This window comes from Gallus gallus, chromosome Z (assembly GCF_016699485.2).
Source record: "Gallus gallus isolate bGalGal1 chromosome Z, bGalGal1.mat.broiler.GRCg7b, whole genome shotgun sequence".
In the NCBI taxonomy this organism is placed as follows: Eukaryota; Metazoa; Chordata; class Aves; order Galliformes; family Phasianidae; genus Gallus; species Gallus gallus.
This window is the reverse complement of record NC_052572.1, coordinates 936,680-956,223: the sequence shown is the minus strand read 5'-3', so window position 1 is coordinate 956,223 and position 19,544 is coordinate 936,680. Positions and strand designations below refer to the sequence as shown.

The 19,544-nt window shown below is 54.5% G+C and overlaps 1 protein-coding gene across 4 annotated transcripts in view; it reads right to left on the bottom strand.

Moving 5' to 3' along the window:
- Window positions 1-14,334, bottom strand: part of LOC124416941 (NEDD4 like E3 ubiquitin protein ligase) — a 130,105-nt gene extending 115,771 nt beyond the window's left edge. For 2 of the 4 annotated variants that reach the window (XM_004948998.5, XM_424462.8), the window contains exon 1: window positions 14,085-14,334. In XM_004948998.5, the coding sequence (XP_004949055.1) occupies window positions 14,085-14,132 (48 nt within the window). In that variant the 5' untranslated portion in view covers window positions 14,133-14,334. Of the gene's footprint in view, window positions 1-2,705; window positions 9,191-11,524; window positions 13,969-14,084 lie in introns of those variants that run through there. The other 2 variants (XM_046905707.1, XM_040656285.2) reach the window with 2 other exon arrangements.
- Between the last annotated feature and the right edge of the window lie 5,210 nt (window positions 14,335-19,544).

Genomic DNA, 19,544 nt, shown 5'->3' with positions numbered 1-19,544 from the left:
GGTAATTCTACGGCTAGCAAAGGAATTGGCTTTCATAGCACACGTATTATTTCTGCCTGGCACCAGCATACTTGTGAAACAGTTAACTGGTTTACTTGGGGAACAGTGTTTGCTTGTTTGTTTTTAATACTCATCTATCCAACTGCAGAGCTGCGTCAGCGTTCATTAGTTTGTATGCTACGTGGGGTAGATGAGCAGCATCCAGATCTGTGTTTCACCTCCTGCACGCAGGCTGGTGAGCAGCGTCCTCGCTCCCAGGGCACCCAGAACCATTGGTGGCCGTATCTGCATCGCAGAAGGGCTGTTAATAACCTTTAATGAGATACACTCATCTTTCTGACATAAATAACAGGATTGTTACAGGACAGAGCTCAGAGATTAGCTCAGCCACTTGTTCTTAAAACGGTACTTGATACTGACTAGACTGAGAAACACTCATTAAAATATTCAACACTCATTATCCAAAACAAAGGGTGGACTTTGTGTTCTGCCAGGCATTCTGGACGCAGAACGTAGCTCAATGCATGGAACAAAGGGCACATTCAGAATCCATGTATTGCAGGAGATGTGTAATAAGGTCAGTCATTCATCATATCAGAGCAGGACCTTGTCCCGGAGAAGCACAGATGCATGTTCTTGGAAGAGTCAGAAAAAGACAGGAGCAGAGGGCACGGCAATTCAATATTTCCTCACCAAGCTACAAAGCAACAGAACAGCTTCTACCCTGTTTTTTATGGTCTCCCTGGTACCCAGGGGCCCATAACTGGGCACAGTGCTCCAGGTGTGGTCACCGGGGCTGAGCAGAAGGGAAGGACCCCTTCTTTTGACCTGTTGGCATCGGCATTTCAAGGACTTTTAAGAGTGAGAACAAGAGGAGAAGGAGCATCTCACCCTGCATGGGCCACTCATGAATGATTCTGTTAGATGAATTTGTTAACGCAATATAGAAGGATAAATGAAACACCTTCTGAACACTTTCTGAAGTGAAAGGAACTTCAGCACAATGTGCTTTCCCCAAGAGATCACATCGACTTTCAATCCCCTAAGGTAACCTACACAGCTATCAACAAGTTACAAGCAAAAAGACAGCTTTCACATTAATAAAAAACAAAAACACGGACTCAGATGCAGTGGATTCTGAGCGACCAAACCAAAATACATTGGGTTAAAGCAAACTGCAGTTACCATCAAAGGGTCCCTGCCTTCAGCACCTTGCATTCCCAACACCTTCCAGCATCTGACCTCCCTCTCCTGCAGCCACAAGGGCTGATCAGCAGGCACGTCTGACAAGAAAACGTGCCCAACAGAAGAGATTAATGGTACGCCAGCTCAATGCATGGAGCTGACCAGGTTTGCTGCTCGTGGTCACTACGCCTACGGATGGGAAGGGGTCAGGTCAGACCGATCAGCTGCAACCTGAAAAGACCCGACAGCTGGGCAAGCTGATGAACTTCAGCAGGGAACGGCATAGCTACAGGCTGGAGAAAACAGTGCCGGAGAGGAAAGGCACGAGTCCCTCCCAGGGAGCAAGGAACCAACACGGGATGAGAAAGTGACTAACACAGAAAATAGGCCCAACGGGCAGGCTGCCAAAGATGCAAGGTAGTAAATAAGAGTGAGATATTAGCATTAATCACTAAGCTTGTAACCTTTTGCAACAACCTCGTCTTGTTTCATTTTAATTATCTCTAAGAAAGAAGCACGGCAGCTTTGTAGCCCAGTAATTTTCCAGTTAGCTCACACTACACTCCAGCAGCAGCGTGGCCAAAACAACCAACACTAAATCACCAACCAGCTGAAACAAAGGGAAGACTCTCACAAGCAGTTTTTCCTGAAAACACTGCTTAAATGAAAAGGGTGTGACTTTTGCATGTTGTTGAGTTTGTTGAACACTCTTTTCAGCAGCGTTTACTTCAGATACTGATGACCCTCAGGTCCTTTCACAGCTACTTATTCTGCAAGGAACTGCAGATGTTTGGAGAAATGCTGAAGGGCCACCACCTCCAAGCTGACCTGCAGCATGCACCGGCCTTTTGTTTTGTGGCACTGCTGCCATTTGAGCTCAGAGAAGTAAAGGGAAGGGGGCAAACTTTGCCTTTCCTTGCTGCTGCTGCAAGGTCCCCCACGCACGCCTTCTCCATACAGCAGACCACGAAGACCCACAGAGTGCAACCATCAAACATGCAAAGCTGAAAGGGATCGCCAAGTCCAGCTCCTGTGCCCACACAGCACCACCAAACCCAATGTCCAACAGCACTGTCCCAGCTTCTCCTCGAGCTCCCGCAGCTCGGGGCTGTGCCCACTGAGCTGGGGACCTTATTCCATGCCCACCACCCTCCGGAGCAGTGCCATTACCTAACCTCCACCTGACCACCCCTGCTGCAGCTCCATGCCATTCCATGCACGTTCCTTCAAAGTGCCGTTCAACCCAACCAGTGTTCTACTGGCATGCAAAACCTGCTACTGAATTTGCTACTATCTTCTAAATACTTCAGCATCCGTCAGCTGCAAAGTGCCATCGCCAAAAAGTGAAGTCAGAAAATTGAAGAAACAATAAAATAAAATACACACCTTGCCCTGTTCTGATGCAGCCTTCAGGTATTTAAAGCATTTATGTAACATAAGGCCCCCCAAAAAATCTCTCAAGGAAAAAATGATTTTCTCCAGTGATCACCTCCTGCAGCTCATCCCCTGCACCCACTTACCGATACGCAATGTCCTTCCATTTAAATGGAAGTCTCAACCTTTCTAGCAGAGTAATCTCTACTGCCGATAAAGCAGCCTTTAGGCTACATAGGAACGGAGGCTGAGGTGACATTAACGGCCGGTCCAGCCGTGGTGAGAGCCTCACAGCTCTTCCAAAAAGAGCACTGACTGCTGCCTTTGTCTAAAATATAAAGAGTACAGAACACAACCAGAGGTCAGGGACCAAACCCAAAGGTTAAGAACTCATTTTCAGGCACCAAACCTTAACAGTAAAGGCCAGATAAGCATCAAGTGTTTCCTTGTAACCTGGCATTTAGTAACTACAAGTTCCTTGTTTGTCTTAAATATGTAATTGCCGTTAATTCTTTTGCTTCACAGAAAGCTTTGCTGCCCTCAATAAGAAGAATCAGATTTTTTTTTTTTTAATTACTCTTTCTCCATTAAGAACCTTGGCAAATGCTTACCTTCATTGTTTCTCAATGCAATAGTACCAAGCAATAAAGTCCCTGATACCCACGATCCAGCAGAAGCCTGACAAGCACTTGCCTCCTACAGAGTCACGGGAATCACAAAGCCGTAGCAGGAACACCTCAACACAACCAGGTGGACCAGAGCTCTGAACCAGACTGCATCAGAGCAGCTCACTCTGAGCCCCCAGCCCAGCTCTACAGACTGCCAGAGGGCTCTGCAGCCCCTCCGGCCCTCACCCACCCAGGGATGTGGAAACTCCACCTCAGGTGGAGCCCTCCTGGTTTGCTGGTGATGGTTTCTCCTCCCAGAGGGGACCGCTGTGCTGCCTACATGGATGGCTGCCATGGGGCAGGAGGCCCCCCTCCGCCTTCTCCTCCTGCCTACGGGGAGACCTCTCCCCATGCCGTGTGCCCCCCCTGCAGCCACCCTGACCTCCATGGCACTGACTGCCCAGACTGCAAGGGTGAGAGGGGGGCACAGGGCTTCTGACACGTGTGGTAGCCACAGGCTTGGGGAGAGGGAGCAGAAGGGCCTCGTTAAGCCGAGAGCTCATTAATCACCAGGTGTAAAGCACTGCTGTTGTTTGCTTCCACCGCTCCACGCTCCACGTCACTCCGCAGCACCACAGCAGTTCACCGCAGCACAAGGTCAGCCGCTTCTGCAGGTTGCATGCCCGGAGGAAAGGAGGGGCAGCAGCTGCCAGAAGGCAGAGACAAGATCAGGACATCCAGCAGGAAAAAATACAGACAGCACTTCTACATGGGGAAAAAAAAAAGAAAAAGGGGGGGGGGGTGTTGCTAGGCAAGCACATGGCTTATGTGAAAGTCAGAGGAGGAAAATTCGGGAAGAGCAGATAAGAACTGTAGATGGCTTTTCCCACGTAAGGGCCCTGGATTTCCATAGACATCATGGAAGAAAACACGAGAGTAGCTCTCAGTGACTGCTCGCTGCCCTCACCTCCACCAGCGACCACGCTGCTGTCCCCGAGTGCTGGGGAGCACTGAAGCTCCCCCAGTGCAGCCCTCAGGCACACTCCACCCAGGGACAGGGCCCAGTGCTCAGCACACGTCTCTATGGCCATTCCAGTCCTCCTCCCAACCCCCAGCAGCACGGGGAGTACAGCTGGCAGAGGGCACCTGGAAAGCAACACCAGCCTGGGACGCACGCAGGGGATTGCCTGACCAGAGTGTGAGCAGCCTCAGGTCAGACCGCGACAGTCAGCAGGGCAACAGCCCCCCACCCACTGCTGGGATCCCACCGGCTGCAGCAGTGCCTCGGCTCCCCGATACCGTCGGGGCAGCAGTGGGATTCCATCACGATGCCGAGCGCTGCACCCAAACCAGCTGGTGCTCGAATGCAAGTTTCCACAGCAACGCCAACAATGACACACGGGGCCTTTGTCACACATTCCTGCGCTATCGCATCCCATCAGCAGATGCATTTCAGCTCACGGTGCTGCGCAGGGATGGGGACCTTCGCTTCATTTCCCAAATGCTGCAGTCGTGAGGTGTGAAGCACGCATCCAAAGCTACCAAGAATCAAAGGTGAGGTGACTGCCGTGTTTAGCAGCACCCATTGAAGATTACAGCCCTCACAACTCTCCTTCATGGGTTTTCTGCACCGCATAATGGCTCGGCCTCTTGTGCAAGCCTTGGCAATTCCAAACAAAGCCTGTGTCACTCACAGGGCATGGACGAGCTGGAGCAAGCAGCACCTGGTCCGTGAGCTGCTTACCATAGCTGGGAGGTGGAAATGCACTCATACCAGTTACGTGTGCTGAGTTGCATCCAACTGCCTCCAACTGCAGGAAATGCAGCACGAGTGTGGCTACGGCGCTCACAGCTCAGCTGGCCAGGCCCAAAACGACGACACAGCACATGGCAGGAACACAGCAGAACAGCAGTACGTTTGTGCTGTCAGCAGAACAAGACAACAGGGCAGGTTTCTGCTGGGCCCACCAACGCAGGTGTAGAGGCATTTCCTTTTTAATTACTGTCATTTAAATCAAGCAAAATACACTGATGTGAAACCGCGACTGAGATCCTTAAGAAGATGCACCAGTCCCAACCCAAGTTCTGCATACATTCTAAGGGGAAAAGGTACATTTCTGCCACATGTGGACAAAAGAGAACAGAGGTGTTCCACAGAACTTAATGTTAAGCCACTTCTACTTCCTTAATGTGATGGATTTTGTGGACAGTTCTGAAGAACCCATGGCTCTGACAGCTTCCAAGAGAGCTCTCCTAGAATCCTGCCTTAAGAGAAGACACCCACTGGGTGACAAATGGCCTCCCTGTTAATTAACACCTGCTTAGTTAAGGCCTATTCACAGCTCTTTGTCTTTTAAGCCCCAACAGAAACCAGTAAGACAAACCCAGGCTTTCACAGCAGCACTTCACACCCACCTGCACCACCCAGGCTGCCCCTGCATACGAGGCTCCCCAGCCCCAGGCCAGGTCCCAGCACTGCTCACCCCTATGCTGATTGCAGACCTTTATCCCAGCCCTACTGGTGCCCAGCTGGGCCTCTTCCTCCAGCCCAGCTCCCAAGGCAATCTGTGTGCCCCAGGAGCACCGTGGGCCCATATGAGCCATACGGACAAGAAACTGAACAGGTCCAGCCAAAGCCCCTGCAGATCTATTGAGCAGATGGTCACTGGATCAAGGAGATGCTGTATTACATTTGTACTTTGAGCTGTTACTGATGGAGAGGAACACGCAAATCCATCATCAGTGGGTTGCTCAACACAAAGCTATCTCCCACCCTGCGGGATAAAGGCAGTGAGGCACACAGGGCCTTCTGGAACACAGATTCTAGGAAGGACAACAACCACGCTCTGAGAAGCTGCTGCACCACCTCAGCAGCTCGGGACACTTCCGTGACTGCACGCAATTGGGACTGCAGGTCTCTGCTGCTCAAAGCACAGTCAGTGCTGACCTCGGAGCTGCTGTTCTCCATCCATCCGGGCCGTGGGAGGCTCCAGCCATGCCCCAGCGCTGAGCTGTGCTGCACACCGAGGAGCAGAGGCACAAAGACATACGTGGCAGGTGGAACACCGAGCATTCCTTCGACAAGTCGGAAAAAAACGGTGCACAAAGTGCATGTGCAACTCTTACTCATCAGGGCTCCAGTGATGCTACAGTGACACCGCACAGGAAGGCTTTTAGTCAAACCACAGGTCCCAGTCAGCGCCAGGAGGAAGGAGAGAAGCATGGAGGCATTCTCAGCCTGCTAATGCCCTGATAACGACTGGGCTTGGCTCATACTAAGACTCTTAGCAACCTTGACTGTTAGAAGGATTAGCTTCAGAACTGCAAGCAAAAGGCCACACCAGACCCAGCCAGGGAACTGACAACGTGTTGATGGAGGAGACCATAAGGTTGAGAGGTCGGGAGGTGTCACTGGTGGAGAGCTGAGGAAATGAGACACATCAGACTACCTAATCAGCCTGCTCTCATCTCAGTGATTGCAGGTGAATCACCACTAGGGATATCACCAGGACACAGATGTGTCACCTTGCTGTTCAGACCAACCTGCCCTGCAGGGGGGAATGAAATGGGCACGGCTCCCTGCCACCTGCACCAGAAACAACATGCCTCCTCAGGCCAGAGCCCTGGAGCAGCCCTTTCTCACCCACACCTAGCACGGGACCTTGCACGTGGTGCCTGCTATTTCCCACCCTACTTTGAGAACATAACTTTGCCCTAAGGTCTCTGGAAATGAGGAATAAACCACCAAATGGTGGGCCTTGACCAGGCAGAACCGGAACAAAAACAATGGATGGCAACGATGAGAAACAAAGCCTTCTACCTCCACAACCCCTACTGCTGATGCTCGGGTTTAAATGCATTTGCAGTCATTAAAACCGGTACAGTTCCTACTCAGAAATGCAGTGTACTGTAAGTATTGTAAGCTGCTGCTCGCTGCTTCAAAGGTGGCAACTCTGCTGCTTTGTTTGAAGGCTGAGCCACCGTCAGCAGAAAGCAGAGATGCAGGTTTGTCCACAGGCTGTGCCTCCCACCAACCACTGCCATCAACATGAACACCACAACAGGAGCTTGTCCATTTACCACCACCCCCCTGACTACACACCTCCAGCAGCTACAACTCTCCCTCCCAGCCTGGAGGTGGGCAGCTGTCTGCAAACAGTAATGCATATTGATTCACAAAGGGCCCGAGATGAGAAGAAGAAAGCAGGAACTCCCTTCCAGCAGTGGAAATCCACTAGGCTGGTATCTTTTTAATAAACTGCATGCATCCAGGAGCTACTGAACCGATCCTGATGTAAGGAGAGCAATCAATTTCAAGGTCTTGTTTGAATTCCATGCAGCAACAGATTGCAAGTCCCCAGCAGGCAGCAGTCAAACAGGAGGTGGGTTTGCCTTCTCCAACACAGATGCATCCTGGACATGGCCAAGTTCGAGCTGGTGCCCTGGACGAGCACAGCACAAGAATCAGCTCCTCACACAGCCACCACTTTTCCATCCCTTTTCCTCCTGGTCACAGCCATCCTGCTTCTTCCCTTCAGGCACACCTCATGCTCCTCTAACAACAGAAGGAACTCTCCCTCTTTCCCCAGGCCAATTTGCTGATTAAGGGGAGAAAGAAGCGGATCAGAACCTCTTACAGGAGCAGGCAGTTCAGCCTCATTCCCACCCATTTCCTGCCTCCACCACGGATGGTCACCTCGCCTCCACTGAGGCTTTTCCCCAGCAGGAAACTGCCATTTCCAACAGCTTCAGACTTCCCTGTTTGACAGCTGTGTGAGGCCTGGGAAGCATCAAAAAGAATGCTGAACTGAGCAGTGACATTTAGCGATGCACCTGACACGACGTCAGACTAACTCCGAGATGACAACCTTCTTGACCCTACCAGGCCACACATCCAAACCTCTGCCAGAAATACAACGCACTGCTGGAAGTACAACAGCTGGGCAACGGCAGCACATCGCCGCACGGACACATCTCAGTGTGCTTCACAGGCATCCAACGCACGGCAGCACCTGGAACCCACCTGACTGCCTCCTTCCAAAGCCCCACTGCAACGCTGCCTGAGCCCGAGAGCTCACCCAGAACAGCACACAACCACTGCAGCTTTCGCAATCAGGAGGTAGAGCTGATTTCAACTCGAAACATCTGTAAGATGCAGCGAAGGACGTATGCAAGTGTAAGAACTGGAATAATGAAAAAGATACCCCTTCGTTCATAAAAAGCACATTAAAGTATATACCAACCAAAGGCCGACCTGAGCCAGCAAAGGGCTTTCTATACTAAAAGGAAACACTAACAGGAAGACAAAGGCAACACTAAAATGCTGCCATCCCCTAGCTTCCATGCACTGAGAGCTCAAGAACCTGTCAGAGACAGGAACTCCGTACCTCTGGACTCACAACCAAGGCAGCGAGGCAGTCTGCTCGCAGTGGGGAATTGGGCTTCACTCAGCTGTGCCGGTTTGGCTGCTGCGGTTTGATTTGCAACCACAGAACTGAGATCTGATGACTGCAAGACTTCAGCTGCTGCTGTGTGATGGCCAAACCATCTCCTAAGCGGGGCGTGAGGGGGTGTGAAGACAACTCTTAAGTTCAACCAATACTATTTTTTTCCAAGTAATCTCTTAAGTTTATTCAAATAGACAAAAACGCAGTATTGAGTGAAATGCCTCCGATTTAGCAAAAGGAAACACTGGATTTTTCACGGAGATGGGACTGAAGTAGGGAGTAAATGCAGCGCTGAGAACGAGAAGAAATGCTCCTGCTCTGATTTCCTAACGAGGAAAAGGCGAAATGTCTTTATTCAAACCCCAATGAGTTAAAGTGAGGGATTCCCACCCGCAGCAGCAGGCGGGGCACAGGGCCGATGCTGCCTCATCTCTCCCCAGCAGGGCTGGGTAAGCAGACAGAGGAGAGCTGCAAACGGAGCAGAGGAGCGAAGCCTTCGCTCTCCTCCCAGGCGCATCCCCCAGCACCAACTCCTCGCTGCCTGTTTATCTTCCGCATCGTTTCATTACTGGGAAATAAAATGCTGCCGCTTCCCCTGCAAAAACTTCAGCGCAGCAGCAGAACGGAGCGCACTGCTGCGACGGCTGCATCTGCACGTGGGCACCGCGTCCCAGGGCAGCTCCTCGCATTGCTCCCACGGGGAAGGAGACAGCAGCAGAGCCAGCAGGAGCCACCGCAGGCCTCCTCCTGCTGGAGCTGCCCCATCGCTGCCACCTCCCCGCGCAGGGCAATAACCTGCAGAAAGGCGTTCAAAAAAAAAAAAAAAAAAAAAGAGTGAGGCTTGGAACCATTTTTCAATTAAAAACAAACACAAAGGCACAAATTATGTTAGCGTGCTTCCAGCCCCGAGCCAGGATTATTCAGAACTGAAAACCAACACGGGAGACGACAGCGCGCTCCTGCAGCACTCCGTAGGATTCTGTTACTCTGCGGCAGACAAACCATATTAGAAATAGAAAATCCGTCCCAAGTTGTCACGGCGCCAACAAAACAGCACCAACCCAAGAAGCCAGGCAGGAAAACAAGGCACCGCGGCGTCACTGCTGAGCACAGCTCATTCACGGAGCCCCTCCTGCCTGCCTTCTCAGAACTGCGGAGATCTCTTTCGGTTCAGCAAGGTCCCGAATTCCTGGAAATGGGGATTCTGACAAATGCCTACATCCTGCCACTGCAAGGGAGTCGGGGTTAGAAGAATAGAGGGAGGGAAAACACACCCTGGTGAACGCACAGCGCCTGTTTCCAAATCCAAACATCACTCTGCAAGGCAGATTTTACGATGCATTTTTGTTTTGTAAACTATTTTCAGTGCAGTTGCATTCCGGGCCCCTATAATTTAACCACGTCTCTTATTCTCCAGTGCATTACCAGGAGATTGCTGCTGCTTTGTGCGGAACACCCCTTCACAGGGTTTTGTTCCTTCTTCCTGGGAGGGGAGAGGAGAAGGCAGGGCAGCAGGAGATGGAGCAGCGCAGCTATTCATACGAAGCTGGAAAGAGCCACGGTGACAGCAGGACAAGCACTGGGAGAGCTGCAGTTCTGAGCCCAGCAGAAGGTGAACCACTCACCAATGATGAAATGGCAGCAGCTCGCATGCCGAGCTGTGCTGTGCAGCAGCAGCAAAACCACATTCCTGAAAGCATTGGACCTGCCGGCCGCATTCTTGCTCAGCTTATCTGAAAGTAACCGAGTGTTTACAAGGTTGCACTTCGTTTCTTTCAGAGAGGGACGGCATTTCTTCCAATGCGAGGGAATAACCACCTCGTTCAGCCTAATTAAAAGGAACACTTCAAGAGGAAGTAGCCAGGAGAGCAAAAGGTGATGGCCTTTATGAGCAAGGCCGACATTTGCTCTGCTCGCTGACACCGGGTGAGCTCGCAGAACCGAAAAGATCGAGCCACTGCTGCACCGATGCTGCATCTGACTGTCACTGAGCTGAGCAGTCAGAGCAGTGACCCAACCCCACTGCTACCCAAAGGACAGAGACTGCAGCTCACAGAAGAGCCCTGGTTCATATGGCACAGAGCTTAATTAACCGAGAGGTCTCGGCCCCATATCATCCTCCAGGTTAACGAAAAGGGCCTGGTTCAGGCTGACACGGCTGCAGTCAGACTTCACCCTGCTACTTAGCTACCAAGGGGCGCATCCGCTCATCGCAGCGTCAGCGCACGGGGCCGGTCCCGGGGCTGCGGGATCTCCGGCCGCCCAGCATCGCGGCACAGCGAGCGGCCGAGCAGCGCTCCGCCGGGCTGACATTCGGCACCGCACAGTGCCCTCCAACGGCCGGCCCGCAGCACCAGCCTCGGGGCCACGGAGAGCCCACACCCCCCCCCCCCCCGAGCAGGGGCTGAGAGAACCGCAGCCGATGCATCGTGCTATTGTGCCGCTGCTGGTGCGCGGGCAAGGCCTTTCACTCGCGGAATGCTTCCTTATCTGCACTTCCTAATCGTCATTTCGAGCTCTACGTGCTGGCAATCCAGTGCATCTGAAGTCTACAGGACCGATCCGGGAGGGTTTTGCTTTTCCTTTTAGGAAGTAAATGCAAAAAGTTACAACTGAGAATCGCTGATTACCACCAGCCAACGCCACTGCTGTGCCCAAAGAGGGCCCTCCTCACTCTGATGAAAAAGAACCGATGAGCTCGGAGCAGAAGCAGCACAACGCTGCTGTTCAACAACAGAGCAGCTCCTCCGGATGGGGACCATCGGGGCACAGCACGGATGGCCCTGCGGTGCAATGCCAGCACATGGCACCTCAGGTCCCATTCAGCCGTGGAGGACACAGGCTCTTCCCCCCACACAACTCCTTGCCACTCTCGTTTCAAGAAATGCACGGTTCGACCACCAGGCAGACCTGCAGGAATGCAGCGCTGAGCTCCACCAACCCGCTGCTTTGTCACGGAGCCGAGCAGGGAAAACACGGCTGCTTTTTCCTAAGCCATCAATCCAGTTAATGGGTAACCCATGCCATAACATGTTCCTTCCAAAGCCTCCGTGGCCCATCCCACAGATGGGTGTCAACAACATGGGTGGCAGACACCCCCCGGGACACCATCCCATGGCAGCAGAGGCACTGAGAACACGTGAGTGCATGACGCACACACACACACACACACACACACACACCCCACAGCCACAGCATCACCACGGCAGATCTTTTCAAGTCACAGACGCTGAATGGAACTTGCAAGCAGAAGAACATTGGAACCGTGGAGAGTAGTCAGTAAGAATGCCTTTGCTTCTACCATAAGATAGACAAGGACACAGGGAGTAGACAAGATGCTGTTTTCTTTCACACGTGCAAGAGTTGCAATGAAAAAATACTTTCCTCAAGGTTCTTTTCTAGGGATGCACCATTTATTCAACCGCATTTTCAACTAAATTTTTCCTCCAAAGAGCAGCGATGCAGTGGCACAGCTGCCCAGGGAGGGCTGGAGTCCCCATCCCTGGAGGTGTCCATGAACCGTGGGGATGTGGCAGCTGGGGACGTGGCCGGTGGGCACAGTGAGGTGAGCGGGGCTTGAAGGTCTTCTCCAGCCTTAATGATCCCAGGAGCTCAGTGGTCCTGATGCATGCAGTGGCTCAGGACCTCCCTACACAGAGCTAGAAGCTGGGACAATTGCTGATGCCCCCGCACACCAACTCGGCCAGTGTCTCAGTACATGCCTGCCTTCAGACGTGCCAAGTCCTGCTCACATGTACATCTATTTATGGGGAAATTAAGCCTTCGCTTAATTATTTGTAAGAGATATCGGCATTTTATGGGAAGCATATTAATCCAGACTACCCCACATTTAAGCATCTGGTTTTCCAAACAGAATACTGGGACAAGTAGTCTGGTCTATTATAAACAAAGTAGTTCTAGTATTTGTAAAGAAACCACGCGAAGCATGAAGTACAGAAGGGAACTACAAACTGTATTTCAGACTGAGGAATGGATAAAGAAAAACAAATGTCTCTGCGCATGGCTTGGCCCCCCAAGACAAGCAAAGAGATTTTACTTCTCAAAACAAACGGATGAGGCCACGCCAGTGTTAACGGGCAGCCCTCGCCCCCTGCAGCCAACACGCAGCGAAGCCCAGAACACACGTGTGGCTCAGCTGCTCCGCACGTACCTGTGGGAGCTCACAGCCAACCCCAGGAGGTTCTCCCCCCCCCCGGGGCTCTGTGTCCCACCGATGGCTCTGCTGGGCTGCACAGCACCCCGTGCATTCCCTCACCCTTTTTCCTCTTTCGCCTATTTCCATCCGTGGCCTCTTCTCGTGTTTTCAGAGTACCACTGCCCTGCTTTGCCCACCCACAGCAGCACAGAGAACCAAGTCTTGGTGCGCGGGCAGGGTGGGATGGGGCGACCCGCAGCCATCGCTGCAGTGGGACATCACGGCGGCGCCGAGGAGGGAGGCAGGAAGCAGAGGCGTCAGTGACAGAGGCACAGCAGCAGCCGGACCCGAGCGGCACATTCTCAGACACCCATCTGGGGTTTTGTTCCCAGGTTTGCGCGTTCCCAACTCGCTGACAGCGTTCCGCGCCCGCTGCCAGCGATGCGCTCCGGGATCCCGCGCTGGAGACCCCGCGTTCTCCTCTCGCCGCCTTCACCCCACACGCGGCATCTCAAATCGCGCCGCTCCCACGGCCGCACGGAGCCCAAGCCCTCCCCACACGCCCACCCCAGCCGAGCAGCTCCACTTCCACCGGCACCCACCGCGCCGCCACCCCCACGGCCGTCCGCGCTCGGCGCAGCTCCGGCGGAACGGGACGGCGGCGCGCAGCCGGGCAGCGCCCGCAGCCGGCAGGTCCGTGCGGTGCCCCAACCCCGCGGCAGCGGCCGGCAGCCCCGCGCTCAGCCCACCCGGGCCGCGGTGCCGCTCCCGTCTCCGCTCGGCTCTCCGCGGCGCCGCGGATCGCCCCTTCCCTGCCGGCTCGGGGACAACGAAGCAAAACCGCGCGTCGGCCGCGATGTTTAACGCTGACGCCGGATACACCGCACGCTTTATTGGCGCGCCTCCAGCCCGGCAGCGGCGGAGTCGGGCCGTGGAGCCGCTCCCGACCCCCGGGCGGCCGCGCACCCCCTCCCCGTCGTCGCGCAGCGCCCGCGGGCAGCGCCGCTCGGGGTGCGGATTGGGCCCCGCGGGAGCGCGCAGCGGCGCGGCCCGGCCCCGCCAGGTGCTGCACGGCACGGGTACGGGTACGGGTAGGGATACGGGTACGGGTAGGGATACGGGTACGGCCCCGCGGGGCGAGCAGCGGCCCCGGCACGGCGCACCGCTCCGGGGCGCAGCGCAGCGCTACGGCCGCTCCCGGCGCCCTCCGCATCGACCCTCGACCTTCGCCCGCGGCTCGCACCGGGTGGGGGGGAGATCCCCGCACCCTCCCCCCCGGGATGGGGACGATGCCCCCGACCCGACCCGACCCACCTCCTCCTCCGCCAGCCCGTACACCGGCTCCACCGCCGCGGTCGCCATGGAGCCGCCGGGCGGGCGTCCCGCGGGACCCGCTTCACGCGGGGGTTCGGCGGGGGATCGCCGCCCCGGCCCAAGTGCGCCGTCCTCTTCCTCCTCCTCCTCCTCCTCCTCCTCCACCTCCTGCTGCTGCTGCTGCTGCTGCTGCTGCCGCGGCGGCGGAAGGCGGCGGTGCTGCCGAGCGCCGGGGAAAGGGGCCGGGGGCGGCGCCGGGACCGCCCGCGCCGCTGCGAGGCCGGGGCTGGGCTGGGGCTCACAGCGGCCGCGCCGACGCCGCCCGCCCCGCGCCGGGGAGCCCCGGCGGCGGCCCACGGGGGCGGGGAAAGGGCCGCGCAGCCCCAATGGCGAAGGCGATCGTCGGGGGCGGAAAAGCCCCGCGTCAGCCCGGCCCGGGCCGCACTGCCCCCGGCGGCGGAGGAGGCGCGAGCGCCGCACAAAGCGCGCGCCGCCGCCCCCGCCCCTCCCACGCGCCGCCGCGGACACCGGCGGAGGGACACGGCGCCCCCGTGCGGCGGCAGCGGCGGCGGGGAGAGGGGCGGGGAATGGGGGGGGGGAGAGAGACGGTGTCAGCCCCGCGGGGGTCCCAGCGCTGCGCCCGGAGCTCTCGGCCGCCGTCCCCCCGGCGGCGCGCCGGCCCGTGGGGAGCGGCACAAAGAGGCGGTGGTTGCGGGGGGATGAACGGAGGGAGAGAAGCGCCGCTGGGAGGGGAGCGCTTCCCCTTTGCCGGGTCCGTCGCTGCTCGGGCCGTGGATGGGCCGCGTGCCCGTCTGAGCTCCACGTTTGCTTTATGTCTGTTTTGTGACCCGCCCCATCTCCCGGTCCGTGAATGCCGCTCGCCCTTTTTTCTCGGCTTCAAAGGGCGTTCTTGGAGGAATCAAAACGTTCCGGGCACTTGGAGCTGCCTTAGAGCGCAAGCAAGGCACGCTTCGGCACCAAATTACTTCCTGATTGGATTTCTGCTCCTTCCTCAATTGTCCCCAGGCCCATCCAGCCCGGCCCCGCCCGCTGCTGCTCCCACTTTTGTCATCCATCTGCTATCTCCCGGCAGGGCGCAGTGCTAACGAGCTGCACGTGAAAGCTGCTCTCCTTCCATTTATCCTTCCGTAGTGCAGCAGTTCCCGCTGTGTCTACATGGACGCAACGCCACAGCCGATGCCGAGGGATGGCCCTGTGCCGCCGCACCCCAAAGATGGCTGTCCCTGTGTCACACACCTGGACGTGGCCATCCCTGTGTCACACAGCAGCGTGGCCATCCTTGAGCCACGCACCTGGACGTGGCTGTCTGTGTGCCACGGCTGAGCGTGGCCATCCCTCTGCCACACACCTGGAAATGGAGCTCACGGTGATCCATCACACGCACACCCAGCACTCACACCGCTCCATCAGTGGGACACCCATACGGTGCTCACACCGCTCCATCACTCACACCTGGATGTCACACCTGGATGGGGATCACCTGTCCGTGTGCTCGTGGAGATGCAGAGCGCCATCCCTCCTCAGCACTGCATTTGGAACAGCAGACGGCCCTATGGGGATGTAACTCATCTGTGACAGCCGTGTCCGAAGTCTCCAGGTGCAGCTCAGGCGATTTATAGCGGCCTCGTTATGCAACGAAGGCCACTCATTTTTTAAAGTTCTCAGAGTGAAAATAGATGAGGTGTACATTTACGTTACGGGTGGCAGCTCCCGGCTGAAGATGCTGCTTGGTGTGACAAGGATGCGGCTGCGGGATGTGAGCAGCCCTGTGCCCATTCATAACGAATCCCCAAACAACTCCTGCACACGTGTCTGTAGGAAAAAAGGAGGATGCTCCTTGCATGCACCACCCACAGACCGTGGGTGATGGAAGCCAAAGGGCAGCCGAGCTGCTCTGCTGTGGGGGTGATGGAGCAAGAAAATATGATAGAACTCACTCTTCTCCTAAGGGTTGGTTTCCCCAGGTGTCCTGAAAATCGTGTCGGGGTGAAAAGGGGGAAGTGGGAAAAAAAAAAAGGAAAAAGGGAAAGAAGGAAAAAGAAAATAAAAAGAAAAAAAAAGAGAAAAGGGGAGGGGGGAAGAAAATGGAGAAAATAAAAAGGAAAAAGGAGAAAGAAAAAGAAGAAAGAAGGGAAAAGAAAAAGGGAAAAAGGAAGAATTTTTTAAAAAGGGGGAAAATGGGGGGGGGGGGGGGGGGGGGGGGGGGGAAGGAAAAAGAAAAAAAAAGGAAAAAGAAAAATAGAAAAAGGAGGGAAAAAAGAGCTCAAAGCATGCTGCTGGGCCCAGGGCTGCAGACGATGCTCTGCCCCACCACCACCCAAGCCTCACTGTTGGCTGACTCATCTGTGCACAGCCATCATCCCTACAGGATGGGCTCCATCGAGTGCAAAGCAGTGGGCAAAAGCAGTTTGCTTCTGTCTTCAGAGCATGCTTCTGTCCTCCAGCACGTCGAGCTGCAGGGACGGGGAGCAGGCGGCTCTTTCAGGGCGTGTAGCTGGTATTGGAGATCCCGACTGCTCCCAGCACACAGCTGTAAAGCCACCAGGTGGGCACAGAGGGAGATGATTGCTGTACACTAATTTGAGCTTTTTGTTTACTTTTTGTTTTGCTTGGAAGAAAGGGGCCGCTGCAAATAGAGATAATGCAGCTACGTGCAGCAGGAAGCCCTACACCTCAGCAGCTGTGCCATAAGCCCAGGTGTCACGAAGGGAAAGCAGCAGCCAGGTCCCCAACCTATTGCTCAGGGGCTGACGTATAGCGTAGTGAAATCAGAGCCAGCAAAGCTTCTGCTTTGCACTTTGCATCCCACAGTCCCCACTGAAGGTACCAAATCCCGAACAGACATTTTAAATCTCGGAGCATGCACAAAAGATTGCAGAGGAGTGGGTCCTCTGTAATCTTTTGCTCTCTGAGCACAGAAGGCGCCCTCTCCCCATCCCTCTCCCCGTGCTCTGAGTATGTTCTGTTACTGCACCGCACCGCCAACATTCATTCACATCAGAAATGTGTTTCCTGTTTCGTCTTTAGCTCACGTTGAAACCTAACGCTGCCGTTAAACTTCTGAGCCATTGTTGGCCTTCTCCCCTCCTGTGCATTTCTGTGCTGCTCTCGCAGTGAAGTGCTGGTGCCTGGTGTTGGCGTTTATCACAGCCCGTGGGCTGACAGCTCCTCCGGTGCAGGGAGGCTCACAGCCCCGTTGTGCTTGAAGTTAATTATTTCCATTTGCAGTTAAACATCCCAACTGTTACAATTGCAATAAGCATTTTTTTTTTTTTTCCTGCTGGTCTCCAGCCTTCTGTTTCCCATGGACACCGGGATGGAACGCTTCTGGCCGGTGGTTCCAGGGTCCTTTTGTCCCCAAGGAGAGGAGCGGGTGCTTTTGAAATGCACTTCACCTCACCCCGGGGCTGACATAACACACCGCCCCACTGCAGGCTGGGATGGGCCCATGGGGACCAGGCGTCATCGTTTTCCTAGAAAAACCATGCATACTTCTAATCTGATGCAGAAACATGAGCTAATCCTTACTGCGCAGTTAACGGGAAACTTGAATAACCATGAGTAAAAGCCTCGTGAGCAGGCTGAGGCTGCGAAGGCTTTGCTGTTTCTGCTGTCCGTACCCACACTACGCTTCCAAAGCACGGCTACTGCCATTCTATGGGACTGTTATTGACCTGGCTGCTGGACTTAGCTGTGCCGCTGTTACTGGGATATTGGGAAATGCTCCTTGGAAGGTGACTGTAACAGGCCAGTTTGTGGACTGGCACTGCAAATCCCCATACTTTTCATCACGCACCGACAGCAGACGCAAAGAAAACCCAAATAAAGCATGATCTTCACGGATACAGATGGTTTGAGTTCTGCAGAATTGGCTTGAACAGATTAACGGAGCCACGGCCTAAGCAGAAAATGCTCTTTAGGAGATCAGATAGGCACTCCTCTGGCTTACTAAACAGCATTAGGAGGATAAACCGCTGCCAGTGGCCTCCTCCAATGATGTTCTCTTGATGGCAGCACTACCTTTGCTGCTCCTGGGGGGTCTCTGAGCTGTGGCCGTGCCCCCGACTCACGGTGCTGCCGTGGCACCAGGGCTGCTGTGTGCAGAGAGCTGTGCGCAGCACCATGGGGAGGAGGGAGCACAGCAAACGTGGTGGGGCACGAGCTGCACATGGGGTTTGCCCTATCTGTCTGCTGAGTGGTTATTACTGCCTTTTAATGAGTCCAGAGGGACTTCTTAAACACGCCACTCACAGGGCACTGCTGGTTCTACTGTGTCTAACGGCTCGTGAAAGCAGTAACGGAAAGTTATAGATTTTATCCCACTGTCTCGTCAGCCCTCAGTTTAAAATAGAAGCTCATTATCTCATTTCCATAGATAATAAAACAAACCCACATCACACCAAGCAGAAAGAAAGCACGAAGGACACGAGGTGCATGCAGGGCTGGGAGCTCTGCTCGGGGATAGCACCAGCTTCAGAGGCAGCATCGAACCTGAGCTCCAGGTTCATGACTTACAGCTCCTTTTGCACAGTTCCAGACCAAGCCTTCCATCAACTCTAGCATTAGCCAGTTCCCTCCAATCATTTATTCAGATCTGTTACAGTGCTGTATGGCAGGTATGCATCACGCAACTGATGGAGTCACAGAAGGGTTGCATTGACAATACGGATCCAACAGATCATGAGGGCGTCACACCCCACAGAGCATGGGGCCATCAGTGCTTATGGTGAGGCACTCAAACCAGAACCCAAAAGGTAATTCATGTACAAAACCATCACCAGATAGAGTTACTCATACTGCCCTCAGTTCTGTTTAAGGATGGCTGTATATTCTATGCACAGCATTAATGCCAGTGAGGACGGGACGTAAGCCTTAGTGGGATTTATGGCCATTAGAAATGTAACCAATTTAACTTTACAAAGAAATTAATTCTGCCAATTAAAACACTTAAGAGAGTTTTACTGGGAATTTATACAGCATTCTGTACACACGGTGCTGATCGATGCCCACTGTACTGAAATTACTTAAGGAGTGCTCCCAAGGAAAGGTCCTAAAGTAGTACAGGAGCTCCAATTAAGGTTTGAAATTGGCATTTGCAATCAACGTTTCCTTATCAAGACCCAGAGGAAGGAAGAACGGCCAGCAAAAGAGACGAAAGGAAGGTGTGTGCACGAGGCCCTGATCCTACAGCTGATCCCTGTAGCTGTGCAGCTCGGCAGTGGGACGGGCACTGACCAAGGCTAGAAGAAAAGCTCCCGAGCACACAGCAATTCCCAGTGCCAAACAGCCCACGGCAGCGTGCCGTACGGAACAGACCCACACGTCCTGTCCTGGGCTTTTGGAGGTGGGAAGTGGAAGTTGTTCCCAGCTGAGGAATACCTGCATTCTGTGCAGACAATGACACCGAGCTCCTTCGGCCTCACAGCAAAGCTGCTCTGG